Source organism: Arachis ipaensis, chromosome B2, assembly GCF_059453495.1.
Source record: "Arachis ipaensis isolate K30076 ecotype BB chromosome B2, ASM5945349v1, whole genome shotgun sequence".
Lineage (NCBI taxonomy): Eukaryota > Viridiplantae > Streptophyta > Magnoliopsida > Fabales > Fabaceae > Arachis > Arachis ipaensis.
In genome coordinates this window covers 1506498-1521857 of record NC_142437.1, presented here as the reverse complement: position 1 = coordinate 1521857, position 15360 = coordinate 1506498, and the positions used below count along the sequence as shown (strand labels likewise).

The window sequence follows — 15360 nt, the reverse complement described above, 5'->3', positions numbered from 1 at the left end:
CAAAGGAATCCCAACTGCGTTACGGATTATATGACCAAATTTGCAACTACCAAATGAGATTTTGATCAAATGGGATGCTTAGTAAGTTACTGTTAGAATATAATTAAAATTAATTATGATCAATTAGCATTATTTAGCATATCTGAATATTTATTATAGAATATTATGTTTTTATTATTTCAATTCTTTTAACACCTATAAATATCCTTTTATATTGTATCATTCTAGACAACTAAAATACACTTAATAATATATAAATCTTTTCTCTAATTTAGTCTCTTGTTTCTAAAAGTTACAAAAAAGACTTTGCTCCTGTGACCTAGGCTTAGTTGCCTCGTCCACATTTATTTATTTATTTTTTGTTTAATCTCTAATCACCGAAAAAAAAAGTCTTGGCCAATAATATGATATTTTCTCTAATTTTTATTTCTATATATTAGAACTTATGCTTCTCGTATTGAACTTATTATGAATTTTATAAAACTCATATCCATAAATCTAACTTCTCAATTGAATTATATTTTGATTGAATCGTTAATGATGTCTTGGGTTCAATGTGCAATCCAATTTTCAGAATCTTAGGTCCATGCAAATAACCTTATTCTCTGAGAAAAGAATTTATATATTCGTTCTTGACTGTACCATTATTATTCACAAGTCACAACAAGCATAACATAATACATGTGTCATTGTGTGGGGGATAAAGAGAGAGAATGAGTGGATTGTTAATTTGTTATATTGTTTTCCCATTTGTCACATGAAAAGGAAGGGATGAGAGGTATTCAAAATGTGGGCACAGAAAACAGATGGATCCATTCCAGCATTGAATTAAACCCTGCAGCAGCATAAGGATTGAATGGTCCAATCCTTTTGTTATCAAAAAAGCAAAGAAAGAAAGAAAATTGGTCCATATATATATATTTGGAAGAGTTTTAAGGTAGCGTTTGTTTTGAGGTACTGAGACAGAGACTCAGAAACTGAGACTTAGTATCATGTTTGTTGGTTTAGAGATTGGTACTAAAATTTCTGTCTCTGTCTCCAAAATTTCAGTATTTTAGTACCTCCAAAAAGTGGAGACACATGAGACTAAAATTTTTAGAGATGGAGACTGAAACTTTAATAACATTTTATACCTAAAATACCCTAATTTCAATTAATTAATTTCAATTTTATCCTTTTGTACAAATTAAATTAGAATTTCATTCTTGTTTCAATTTCTGTCTTCCATTTTGCACCAAACAGAATACTGAGATTTATTTTAATCTCTGTCTCTTAGTCTCAGTCTCTCAGTCTCAATATTTTCGTCTCTATCTCTCCACCAAACACTACCTAAGTGTACCGAAAACATTGGTGTTCCAGTTATTTTAATTGTTGATCTGAATTATAAAAAATATATATAATATATATTAATTGAAATAAACGGTTAAAACAACTGAAACACTAGTATTTTCGGTACACTTGAAATTTTTCCTATATTTTTACATGTTCTTTTCAAAGAAGCCATATGCCACTATGTGCCTAAGGCATTATGTTATTTTTTACCCAGACAATGTCCTAAATTACATAATGGCATTGCAAGAAATGTTTGGTGACCCTTTTCTTTTAAATATGAATGAAAACCAAAATGGAAATACATTTTGCTAAAGCTGTTAAGTTAAATGCAACAAATATATGATGAGTAGGCTTCTTGTTAGAAAGAATTAGAAATTGTAATTTTTAGCTATGCTTTCTTTAGGAGGTAAAAGGAAATGGTGGATTTCCTTTTGGCAAACACACTAGTTTTGGTATTAAAACTTAAAATAATTCAAAACTATTATACAGAACTCAAATTATATTGGATTTAACTGGTATATGGTATCAATATATTTTTTTTTTCAAAAATACTATTTGGATATTAAAATCAGCTACTAAAATCAGTCATAAATGTATTTGTGTATAAATACATGTGTGGTTTAATTTATTTTCAATATATATTTTATACTGGTAACTGATTTTAGTGACTGATTTTGGTGTACATGTAGCATTATTTTTTTTTTACATATACATATAATTAAATTTTGTCATACCAATAAAAATAGTTAACTCAATTATTCATTATGTTAAAAGTGTTAATGGATAGTAATTAAACCCAATAATTAATTACTATTGTGTACCTATTGAGTACATCTTGAACCTTAAGACATTGCACATTCTTTAGTTACAAGGATTTTGACTAATGAGTTGCCTAATAGTTTTAAATTAGTATCTTTTGTTCCCTGACAAAACATGTTGTCAACAAGAGTTATCATGGGAGATAATCAAGTACAATGTATTGAGCAAAGTCAAAAATTTGGTCAGCAATATAATTAAAGTGGCTCTAGAACCTTGAAACTTTCTACTAGCTTTGGGATTAATTTTTTTTAAGTGTTAAAAATGTATTAATTTCTTTCACTATATCTAGTTGTTCAATATTTTTTTCTTATTGGATACAATATTGTAATGCCAAATTAGTTAATTTCATAGGGTCCAATACAACATTAGTGAAAGAGAATTAATTAATTTGCTAAAAAAAAGAAATTAGTATAAAAAATAGGCTGCTTTTTTTCTATATGAAAAAAATATTGGTATTTTTTTTGAAAATAGAATTATTTGGTGTAATTACAGATGGATGGATTTTGTAGGTGAGAAGTCAACACGTGAGAAGCATGTTGGACACGTGGTAACATCCTGACCAACACATGAAGAGCGTGTTGAATGATTTCTACAATATTATAATATACTTTAAATATCAATTTTCAACCAAAACACCATTTTCATTTTCATATTAAAAATAATTTCTGCACAAAATATATTTTTCTTAATATCTTTTGAACTTCACTCATGTTATTATGTTGTATTTTAGGATATTACCTTAAATTTAGCTTGCTAATCAAGATGATTACTAAAATTGGCTCTTATCCATATCTCACAACTTGGTAACAAAAACCACAAGCAAAAAGAACTTAACAAGAATGAGATGTTACACTCAACCAAGTATGAGACATGCCTTGTTTTGGAAATCAAATGTTTCTTTCCTTCCCTTTAAGTTGGGAGCTAAGGTTTCATTGAACGGTAGATGCATGTCCAAATAAAATATATGACCATATCTTATATTGGTTCACAATAAGATTCAGCACCATGTCAGGCCAACAAAAATTCTACTTTTAGGAAGAAAATAATAATAATAACATAACAGTAACTCAAGTTTTTGCATCAACAATCAACATCCAATGCAGTTTATTTCATAAAAGTGACAATATTAACTTCATCTTCAGAACCAACACTGACGGTTCTAGTGTTTCATATCTAATGGCATGCACTGAAAGCTTAATTGTCAATTGCCAATTACAGGGGGTTCAAATTATTCATTTAATCAATTTTTAACTAATCATTTGAACTTGTCATTTTTAAAAATAATAATTACCATAGTTAAACACATTATAAAAATTTGACAAATAATTAATAATTATTATATAAGAAATATACTATTAACATAGTTGTGTATATGTTACTAAGAATCAAAGTTGAGAATTTCTTTTATGGTAAATATTTTAGTTGAGTTAGTTATTGGTAAAAAAATTTACTTTTGAGCTTGTTAATGACTGTGTTTAGGATACTACTTAGTAAAATCATATTTTAATTTTTGTATCATATGGAATTTTTAATAATAATAAAATAAAAAATATATTTTGAAAAAATAAATAGTCATTAACACCATTATTTTCCAGGGATTAATTCCTCTTTTTATTTGAATCAGACAAGTGAAGCTCACTGCCACTGTTAGTGCCTTGTACTAATAAATTGCTTATGAAGATTTATTTTACCATTTTACCCCTAATTAATTTTCCCTTTAAAGCAAGCACAGATGTAATAAAATCAAGCAAAAGGGGCAAAATTGTACAAGATGCATAGATGGGAAAAAAGATGATGATAATTAATAAATTAATAACAACAATACTATTATTATAATAATTTAATAATAATAATAATTATTATTGTAGATCCCTTCCTCTTCACCCCTTTATTCCTATCAGAGGAAGCAACAATAGCAGCGGCTCATCGTCATCATCATCACCAAAAAAAAAAAAAAAATCTCGAGAGTCAAAGCTTCGAACCATTCTTCTTGTTTTGTTTCTCTTTCATACTTTCTCTCTCTTCGGCGCTTTAATCATCCAGTTCGAAGATTTTCCCTTCTTCTCAGGTATGCCCTCAACTCTTTTTCCCCTTTTTCTGATTCTTCAAACCCCGTTTCCCAATTTTCCCAAAAATCCATTCTTTTCGGGATTCCCAATCGAAAACCCTAGCTTCCGGGACCCAATTTTCGACCCCGCAATTTGGTTCTTAAGTTTGAGGTGAAGAAAATAGAGAAAAATTAATTCTGAAAAAATCGAGATTTGGACCCCGCCCAAAACCCTAGCTTTAGATCTTGGTTAGTAGTTCAAATTTCGAAGCTTTTTGTTGCATTAGGTTTGATTCTAGGGTTTCTGAAATTAGATGTTCAGCTCCATGTAGAATTCAGCTTGGATTTGTGGTGAAGTTAGGATTTTTAGGTGATTGAGCTTGTGGGTTTTGTCCTTGCATTTGAAGGAGTTTCGCTGCCGCAGTAATATGAGCTAGATATTATGAGCTAATGAGAAACTGAACTGTTAGAAAAAAAAAAACAATGTTTTCTTTTTTTCTCTTTCTGCTTTGAGTTTTGAACTTATGGATCGGAAGTGGTTTGGTTTGGTTTGAATTGTTTGTGGAACTCTCTGTCTGTCTCTTTGTAATTTATTACCTAAGTCCTAAGATATGGTTTTGGAGTTTATAATCGTGGCTGCTCCAAAATGATTTGCCACGAAGTTCATATTGTAGTTTGAAGTGCTAGTAGTAGCACTTTATATAGGTACAATTTTCCATTTCGTGTTTTCAGTGGAATTCTTTTCTAGAGAAGGTTTAATGGGAACTTTATGATTTAATTGTTAGACGCCACATCATTACATAACGGTATTTAAACTATATCAGAGATACCACTTTCTCATCACTATTTCAGGGTCTAACGGTTGTTATTCACTTATTTAATGATATCGTTGTTGGCATGTTGACATTTGAATGGTAGAGGAAGTGCTTTAGAGGGATATATTTGAAGATTTCTAACTTGGCTGTGTGTGCATTTTCTTAGAAGGATTAAGGAATATAGGTATGTACATATTAAATAAAACTTTTCCTTCCTCCAGCAGCTGGAGCGAAAATTGGATTCGTTGTAGGAATTTATGATGTTGTGTTCTTTTATTTTTCTAGAATATGTTTTGTGTCTAGCATTTTGACTGCATTCTGCAGACTGGAGTTGATTTATATCCCATCCTTGGCAGCTGTAGGAACTCCACTAATCCTGAAAAATATGTGCCAATCCCTTTTTCAATTAAACATCTTGTTATCCTTCATTCTTCTTCTGACATGTTTTTCTTGTTTGCTTGATTGGCATTGATTGGAAATGACTTAGATGACACTTTTTTATATGCAGTTTAGCTAATTACAGCTACTTGTAGTGGTATGATGCTTGGGGCAGTATGCCGGTTATAGTTGGGGGAAATGCAAAGGTATCATGCTGGCAGCTGCACTAGTGCAGTTAATAACAGTGCAATAGGTGGGCCATCTGCTAGAGATGGTGGAAGATCTGATTCATCTACTTTGCCAGCTAACTTCCCTTTGAATTCAAGGTAAGAGAATTTTTCTCTTGACGTTGTTCCATTAATATCACATTGCCAAGTTTGATGCACTGCTTGGATGTTTTCTTTTATGTAGATGACAGGCTATAATAACGTGTATATCTGTGTTTGCATGTTTGCAGCAGCTGATAGTATTAGTTCCAAACGAAGTTGATTTAATGATAACACAGTTCAAAACTTTGCAACAGATTATGTTTATTCTGTATAATGGTCAAACCTGCATCTTATTTTAAAAGTCAAATTTGTTGTCTTCTGAGTGAAATATTAATATACTTAATTTTATAGAAATAGTTAAATAATTATTTACCTGGAAATGTTGACTTTAACTAAGGAAAAGAATTTTTAAGGTGTTTAAGCCAGATATCTTTTCTTTTTTAAATTTGATTTCTTTCTCTAATCTGCAAACCTTACAATTATTTATTATTCAATTAGTTATCACATATTTAGTTATTGGTAAAAGCATTCTTGGTTATTGAATCTACATAACTTAGAATTTGAAATTACAAATTAGGATTGGCCATTTGATTTTATTATAAATTTCTAGAATACTTGGAATAGCAGCACTTCTTCTATTGAAGGTGGTTCGATCTCTTTGTTCTCTTTTTTCTGTTGAGTTTTTTTTTTTTTTTTTATCATGGTTTATAGTTTTTCTTAATATAAATTACAATTTTGACGCTGTGAATCATTCTGAACCAACCGTTCTATTTGCAGGCGACAACCACAGTTAGCCCCATATAAGTTAAAGTGTGATAAAGAACCGTTGAATTCTAGGTACTTCATGAACCTAATAGCTCATTGCTTAAATATTGCTTACTTTGGGTTATAAATAATATTGTGTTATACTGTGCTATTTTATGGCTTGAATTTACCTATTAATTGTTACATATAGAAATTTTGCATGTACAACATTTTCCAATTCTTTCTATATTGCTTTTTGTTTATTTACCCAAAGCATTACCTGAAAGCTTTTATTATTGTTGTGTAATTAAAATTAAATAATTTTCTTCTTAGGCTTGGACCACCAGATTTTCACCCCCAAACGCCAAATTGCCCTGAGGAGACTCTAACAAGGGAATATCTGCTATCTGGATATAAAGAAACGGTTGAGGGGCTTGAGGTGCATCATTATGTTCTGCTGTTTTGTTCATACCAAATTTGATTATGTTTTTATTTATTATTTTTCACTCATGGTCCCAGCTACAGGAGTAGGATAAGTATACAATGTTCACTATTTTTTTGTGTGTGCCTCAGGAAGCTAGAGAAATCTCACTATCCCAGGTTCAAACTTTTAACAAGACAGTTGTCCTTAATTGCAAGGAGGTGAATCCCTTTCCTCTAGTGTTCATTGGATATTCATTTCCACTCTGTTTATTTTGGTTTCTCTGAATTTACAGCACAATGTCCACTTTCTATTTTTTGTGTTCATTCTTTCATTTGAAGCCTTTTTAGATTCAGGTTAACTCTTGTATCTTTCATCTTTTTTCCAGGCTATTAGAAAACATCTTAGGGCCATCAATGAATCTCGTGCTCAGAAGAGAAAGGTAACCTTAACCGTGTCTTTTTTGCATTTTATCCTTTCTAAACATTCTGCTTTTATGATAATTCCATTGTTGTCAGTTCTCTTGTTATTTTGGATTTCGTGCATGTATTTGATCCACATCATTGTGCTTACTTTGGCAGGCTGGACAAGTATATGGCGTGCCCCTCTCAGGATCACAACTTGCCAAGTCTGGTGTTTATCCTGAATTAAGGCCATGTGGTGAAGACTTCCGGAAGAAATGGATTGAGGTATACTTAGCTAGTGTCTAGCTCACGCTGCTTTCCTCTTTTTGCAAGTCTTGTAGTATGGTCCATCTATTTGTTCCTAATGAAATTGGTCTTAATTTTTTCGAAGAATGGTAATCCAGCTGGATGTATGGTATGGAAATCATGGTGGAATCTGGATTGTATTTATTTACTGAAAGATACTTACAGGCCATAGCTATTAATGAATAGCAGAGATATTGTTATGTAATTTCCTATTGCCAATTCCTTAGGATTTTTGTTGTCCAGTCTGATGGGTTGATATGCCTCTAAAATCTTTAAATATATTTACTATTGCTGGTACTTCAGTAACTCAATTAAAGTTTTGTTATAGGGATTATCTCAACCGCATAAGAGGTTACGCTCTTTGGCTGACCATGTTCCTCATGGTTATAAGAGAACATCCCTTTTAGAAGTTCTTATAAAGAATAATGTTCCATTGCTGAGGGCCACCTGGTTTATAAAGGTTACTTATCTCAATCAGGTAAGATTCTTCAATTTTGGTATATTTATCTATCTGATTTGCTGTCACCTTTTAATATTTGAAGGTACATTATGTTTGAACTTTGCAGGTTCGACCTGGTTCTGGTAGTATTTCTTCTGGGGCTGCTGACAAAATTCAGCTGGCTCGTTCTGAGGTTTGGACCAAAGATGTTATCAATTACTTGCAATCTCTTTTGGATGAGTTTTTCTCAAAAAATGCATCTCATTCTACTCATAATAAAGAGCGATCACCACAAATGTCTTATGCTGGATCACTACAGCACAAAAATGATCCGTTACTATCTATTTCTGATGGTGAAGAGCCATCCTTACATTTTAGATGGTGGTATATTGTTCGGCTACTTCAATGGCATAATTCTGAGGGGCTACTTCTTCCTTCTCTTGTCATTGATTGGGTTTTGAATCAAGTACAGGTGGTTTACATTTTCTATCTTCTATTTTAACAAATTCTATATATGCTGATTTTGGTTTCAGGTTTTAATTTTCTCATTTCTGTGCCTTCCAGGAAAAAGAACGGCTGGAGGTCTGGCAACTGTTATTGCCTATTATATATGGCTTTTTAGAAACTGTTGTTCTTTCTCAAACTTATGTGCGCACTCTGGCTGGAATAGCACTTCGTGTTATTCGTGATCCTGCTCCTGGTGGATCAGATCTAGTAGATAATTCTCGGCGGGCTTATACAACTTATGCTCTGATTGAGATGATACGGTATTTAATACTTGCAGTGCCGGATACTTTCGTTGCATTGGATTGCTTTCCTTTGCCATCCTCGGTGGTTTCACATTCAATCAATGATGGGAGTTTTGCACTAAAACTAAATGAAGTTTCAGGGAAGGTAAAAAATAGTTCAGATGATTTCGGTCATATTATTTCATGCATTCAGAAACATGCCGAGGATCTTGCTAAGGCCGCAAGCCCAGGCTATGCAGGTCATTGTCTGGCCAAAGTTGCAAATGCCTTGGATAAATCTCTTGTGCTTGGTGATTTACGTGGAGCATATACATTTCTTTTTGAAGATCCCTGTGATGGAACTGTATCGGAAAGTTGGGTTGGTAGAGTTAGCCCGTGCTTACGGTTATCACTGAAGTGGTTTGGGACTGTAAGTACATCACTTGTTTATTCAGTGTTTTTCCTCTCTGAGTGGGCAACATGTGAATTCAGGGATTTTAGTGCTACTCCTCCTTGTGACATCAAGTTCACTGGCAGAAGAGATCTATCCCAAGTACATATGGCAGTTAGACTTTTAAACATGAAGATGAAGGATATGAAGATTTCACCAAGACAAATGAATGGAAGCACTCATAGAGTCAGTTATTTAGAGAAATGTTCAAATCAGAGGCATAATCAAGGTTATGTGGGAAATGTCTCCAAAGTAAAATCTAGTTCAAAAAGTAACAGTTTTTCAGTTATGTTTGAAAGCCCTGGTCCACTCCATGATATTATAGTTTGTTGGATTGATCAGCATGTAGTGCACAAAGGAGAAGGGCTTAAACGGCTTCATCTATTTATGGTGGAACTCATACGTGCGGGCATACTTAACCCATTGGCGTATGTACGTCAGCTGATAGTCAGTGGCATAATGGATTTGAATGCAAATTTGGCTGACCTGGAGCGACGAAAGAGACACTATTGCATCTTAAAGCAACTTCCTGGGCATTTTATTCGTGATGCTTTGCAGGAGTCGGGGATTGTTGAAGGGCCGCAGCTTGATGAGGCCTTGCAAACTTACTTGAATGAACGCCGCCTCATACTTCGTGTTCCTTCAAGTGGGAAGCAAGATGATGCTAGCAGTGCCAATATATCTGCCATCAAGCGGAAAGGACATCCAGCTTCTGTAAAGAGTGGGGCTTCTACTGTTACAACGGCAACTGATCCATCTAAAACTACTCTTTCTAAATCCGCATCTTCTAAAAATGCAAAAGATGGTGTTAGCATTGACGAACTGAAAGGAGCCATTATGGCCTTGTTACAGCTACCAAGTAGTATTGCTAATTTGAACACTACAGCAAGTGATGAATCTGAAGGCAGTGTTAGAAGACCTATCTTGCCTAACAGCAAGATTGATCAAGTGGAGGCTACACCTGGGTGTGAAGAATGTAGAAAAGCAAAGAGACAAAAGTTGAGCGATGAAAGAAGCTCATTTGCTCTAGTTCTTTCTGATGATGACGATACATGGTGGGTGAAGAAGGGGTTGAAATCCTCAGAGCCTCCCAAAGTTGATCAACCTCCAAAGTCAACCAAACAGGTTACAAAGAGTCGTCAGAAGAATGTGCGAAAGACGCAGAGTCTTGCTCAACTGGCTGCTTCAAGAATCGAGGGTAGCCAGGGGGCATCAACTAGTCATGTTTGTGATAATAAGGTAAGCTGCCCTCACCATAGAACAGGTACGGATGGAGATAATATGAGACCGGCTGATAGCATCCGAACAAGCCAGTGTGGGGATATTGTTTCCGTTGGCAAATCACTAAAGCAGCTACGCTTTGTTGAGAAAAGGGCAGTAGCATCTTGGTTAATTATGGTTGTTAGGCAGTCGGTTGAAGAGACCGAAAAGAATGTTGGCAAAGTTGGTCAGTTTGGCAGGCCCTTTCCTACAGCTGATGATAGAAGCTCAATACGGTGGAAACTTGGTGAGGATGAACTTTCTGCAATGCTTTATTTGATGGATAACTCTGATGATTTGGTATCAACTGTGAAGTTCCTCCTCTGGTTGCTGCCAAAGGTTCCCAATAGCTCAAATTCTACAATTCACAGTGGAAGAAATGTTATGATGCTGCCAAGGAATGTGGAAAACCAAGTTTGTGATGTGGGAGAGTCTTTTCTGATATCATCATTGAGAAGGTGCTGAAAATATCTGATTTTGATCTTTATGCTTCTGGTTGACAGTTTCTTTCCAATTTTTTATTTCTTAGTTTTAAAAAAATGAACTTTCTTTTTCCACATTGCTTGCTATACAGGTACGAGAACATTCTTGTTGCAGCAGACCTTATTCCCGACACACTGACATCTGCAATGCATCGTGCTGCTGCTATTATAGCATCTAATGGAAGGATATCAGGTTCAGGAGTCTTGGCATTCGCTCGGTATTTATTGAAGAAATACGGCAGTGTGACTAGTGTTATCGAATGGGATAAAACTTTTAAGACTACTTGTGATGCAAGGCTTTCCTCTGAACTTGAACGGTCAGTGGATGGGGAGTTAGGGTTAGTTCCATCTGGAGTTGAGGACCCTGATGACTTTTTCCGTCAGAAGATAAGTGGTGGTCGGTTACCTTCGAGAGTAGGCTCAGGCATGAGGGACATAGTGCAGCGTAGTGTTGAAGAAGCATTTCACTATCTCTTTGGAAAAGATAGGAAGGCCTTTGCTTCTGGTACACCAAAAGGTCCTGCTTTAGAAAAATGGGATAATGGATATCAAATCGCTCAGCAAATAGTCATGGGCCTCATTGACTGCATTAGGCAGACGCCAGGTGCTGCACAAGAAGGTGATCCATCGTTAGTCTCTTCTGCCATTTCTGCCATTGTTGGCAGTGTCGGTCCAACATTAGCAAAGATGCCTGATTTTTCACCTGGCAATAATCATTCGAATACAACGTTGGCAACAAGTTCTTTGAACTATGCCAAATGTATACTCCGAATGCATGTAACCTGTCTATGCCTGCTTAAGGAAGTCTTGGGAGAACGCCACAGTCGTGTATTTGAGATTGCTCTTGCAACAGAAGCGTCTAATGCTCTTGCTGGCGTTTTTGCTCCTAGTAAAGCATCTCGAGCTCAGTTTCAAATCTCCCCCGATTCCCATGATACTGGCAGCACTACTCCAAACGATGTGGGAAGCAACTCCAATAAAGTTATGGTTTCAAGACCAACAAAAATTGCTGCTGCTGTTTCTGCACTTGTTGTTGGTGCCATTATACATGGTGTTACCAGCTTGGAGAGAATGGTATCTATCCTCAGATTAAAGGAGGGATTGGATGTTGTACAATTTGCAAGAAGTACGAGGTCCAATTCAAATGGAAATGCGCGGTCTGTTGGGTCTTTTAAGGCAGATAGTTCAATTGAGGTTCATGTCCACTGGTTTAGATTGCTTGTTGGAAACTGCAGAACCATGTGTGAAGGATTAGTGGTGGAACTCCTCGGGGAACCATCTATTATAGCACTTTCAAGGATGCAGCGCATGCTGCCTGTAAGTTTGGTCTTTCCGCCTGCCTATTCTATATTCGCCTTTGTCAAGTGGCGACCATTTATTTTGAGTGCTAATGTTGCAACCCGTGAAGACATTAATCAACTTTATCAGTCTCTAACAGTTGCCATAACTGATGCAATAAAGCATTTGCCTTTCCGAGATGTATGCTTTAGAGACTGTCAAGGTCTTTATGACCTTATGGCTGTGGATGCAAGCGATGCTGAATTTGCAAACTTGCTAGAGGTTAATGGCTCCGATATGCATTTAAAATCCAGGGCATTTGCTCCTCTTCGTTCTAGGATTTTTCTGAATGCCATGATTGACTGTAAGCTGCCACAAAATTTGTATACAAAGGATGAGGGGAGCCGGATTTCTGATGAATCTAAGCTTCAAGATAAGCTTGTTCATGTTTTGGATACCTTGCAACCTGCAAAATTTCACTGGCAGTGGGTTGCGCTCAGGTTGCTTTTGAATGAACAAGCCCTTATCGAAAAACTGGAGGCACATGACGGGTCCATAGCTGATGCTATACAGATGACCTCGCCTAGTGCTGAGAAAGCTGCTGCTGCGGCTGCTGCTTCCGAGAATGAGAACAATTTTATTGAAATACTTCTCACAAGGTTGCTGGTTAGACCTGATGCTGCCCCCCTTTTCTCGGAGTTGGTTCATCTTTTTGGTAGGTCCCTAGAGGATTCGATGTTGTTGCAAGCTAAATGGTTCCTTGGAGGCCAGGATGTACTATTTGGTAGGAAGACCATTAGACAAAGGCTGCAAAATATTGCCGAGGGTAAAGGGCTTTCTGTTAAGGCTCAATTTTGGGAGCCATGGGGTTGGTGTAGTTCGTCTACAGATCCAGTGACTGTCAAGGGGGATAAGAAGTTTGATACCACAGGTCTTGAAGAAGGAGAAGTTGTGGAAGATGGCATGGATTCGAAAAAAGGCCTAAAAGGGTCCTCTCAAGCATCTGATTGTGAAGGCACTGGTGGGGACCAGCAGCATGTGACTGAGAAGGCTCTTATTGAGTTAATTCTTCCTTGTATAGATCAAGGCTCCGACGAATCCCGCAATTCCTTTGCAAGTGATTTGATTAAACAGTTAAATAATATAGAGCAACAAATCGCTGCTGTTACACGCGGGGTAAGCAAGCCAGTGGGAAGTACTTCCCCTGGAATAGAAGGTCAGACAAACAAAGTAAGCCGCAAAGCTATGAAAGGTGGTAGCCCTGGATTAGCTAGACGACAGGTAGTTGTAACAGATTCTTCTCCTCCATCTGCTTCGGCTCTACGAGCTTCTATGTCATTGCGTCTGCAGCTGCTCTTGAGATTTCTTCCTATCCTTTGCACTGACAGGTAGTTAAGAGTATATTTTGTTGTGTTTAGAGTTGTTTTTCTTGACTTGAATGAATGGTATATTTTCTTGATTACCTATTTAGTAGTGTTACCTACTTGGGGGGAAGTCTAGCCATTCATGTTCTCTTGACCGGGAGAAATGGAGAATTCATGTGCCCAAGAGACTGCCATTCATGGATTTAGTTGTCTATATTTAATAATTGAATTACAATGCTGCAAATGAGTTGAATAAATCAATTTGTAATTTGAAACTAAGCCACTAAGGATATATGTGCTGCTAGAAATTTGCTTTAATTGTTTAGGATGATGGTTGGAACTTCTAATACTCAATGATAGAGGCAATTGAGGAGTTTCACATGTTTAATATTGCAGGGAGCCATCTGTGCGGAACATGAGATATTCACTTGCTTCCGTAATCCTTCGTCTGCTTGGTAGCCGGCTTGTCCACGAAGAAAGTTCGCTGCTGAAGAGGGAGGTGGATTCATCTACTGAAGCTGCTACTGGCGCAACTCTAGACTCTTCTGCTGAGGGTTTATTTGATCGATTGTTGTTGGTTTTGCATGGATTGTTGAGTACTCATCCTCCGAGTTGGCTTCGGCTTAAACCTGGTTCGAAGACGATCAATGAACCTACGAGAGATTTTTCTGGAGTCGATCGAGACTTATTGGAGACTTTGCAGGTTTGGCCTTTCAACCTATGGATGTTGTATAGCTTTTGGTTTTGGTGACTCCAGTATTACAGTTTTTGTCTTCTTGAATAACCATTTTTGTGTTGATGACATCATTAATTGTTGTCTAATTTTTTATATTGTCTAATACAGAATGACTTGGACCGCATGCAAGTGCCTGACACCATCCGGTGGCATATCCAGGCTGCAATGCCTGTATTCTTCCCCTCTCTGCGATGCTCTTTCTCGTGCCAGCCACCCCCTATTCCACCATCTGCTCTTGCTTGCCTGCAACCCAGCTTTACGAATCCTTCGACTGCCCCACAGAGGAATGCGGTTCCCTTATCAAGGATTGCAACTAATGCATCAGGGAAGTCAAAACAACAGCAAGATAATAATGATTTGGAAGTTGATCCTTGGACACTTCTAGAAGATGGTGCCGGATCTTGCCCTTCTGCCAGTAATACTGTGAGCATAGGAACCGGTGACCCTGCCAATATTAAAGCTGCCAGCTGGCTTAAAGGGGCTGTAAGGGTGAGACGGACAGATCTTACATACGTTGGTCCCGTTGATGATGACAGTTGATTAACAGGATTTTTATCATCAGTTCAAAGTTTATGATGGAGCCCCTCGTGACAGCGGGTTTTCGGTTGTCGAGAATCATCGCATGAATGGCATAAAGATGCTGTTTTTGTTCTTGCCGTTGGATTGAAAGGAGGCTGATGAGGGGCATTGTTTTTTTGAAGAAAATGGGTTGTAGGGATTTTTCCCTAATTAGCTTGGTTGACTGCTAACCCTGTTGATCACCAATCACCTCATCTTGGATTGTGCACTTCCCTGGCACAGTTCTTAGGTTTGTTGTATATATAGGGATATGATTATTTCAAATTTACCAATTGATCTGAGTAATATATCTCAAAAAATGTGATCTGTTTCATGCTCATTTTTATGCTCTAGTGTACTCATGAGTGTGTTCACAATGTCTATAATCTTTTGGAGGAGCACTAGCACACACAAAGGGCACTCAACCATTGTTTGTACTTTGATACTATATATTATGTTCAGATCACCATAGTTAACTGCTTGATCCTTTAGCATTAGCATTAGCATGAACTTTTTCATTAAATTTAAT

General features: G+C 36.3%; 1 protein-coding gene across 1 annotated transcript; it reads left to right on the top strand.

Moving 5' to 3' along the window:
• The first annotated feature begins 4050 nt into the window (after positions 1-4050).
• CCT (RNA polymerase II transcription mediator) lies at positions 4051-15334 on the top strand. Its single transcript, XM_016323439.3, has 13 exons — positions 4051-4219; positions 5522-5717; positions 6438-6497; positions 6738-6843; positions 6978-7046; positions 7214-7267; positions 7407-7514; positions 7864-8013; positions 8102-8446; positions 8539-10871; positions 10988-13561; positions 13934-14240; positions 14382-15334. The coding sequence occupies exons 2-13, from the start codon at positions 5590-5592 to the stop codon at positions 14811-14813; spliced, it is 6666 nt and encodes a 2221-aa protein (XP_016178925.1). The 5' UTR covers positions 4051-4219; positions 5522-5589; the 3' UTR covers positions 14814-15334.
• Positions 15335-15360: the final 26 nt, after the last annotated feature.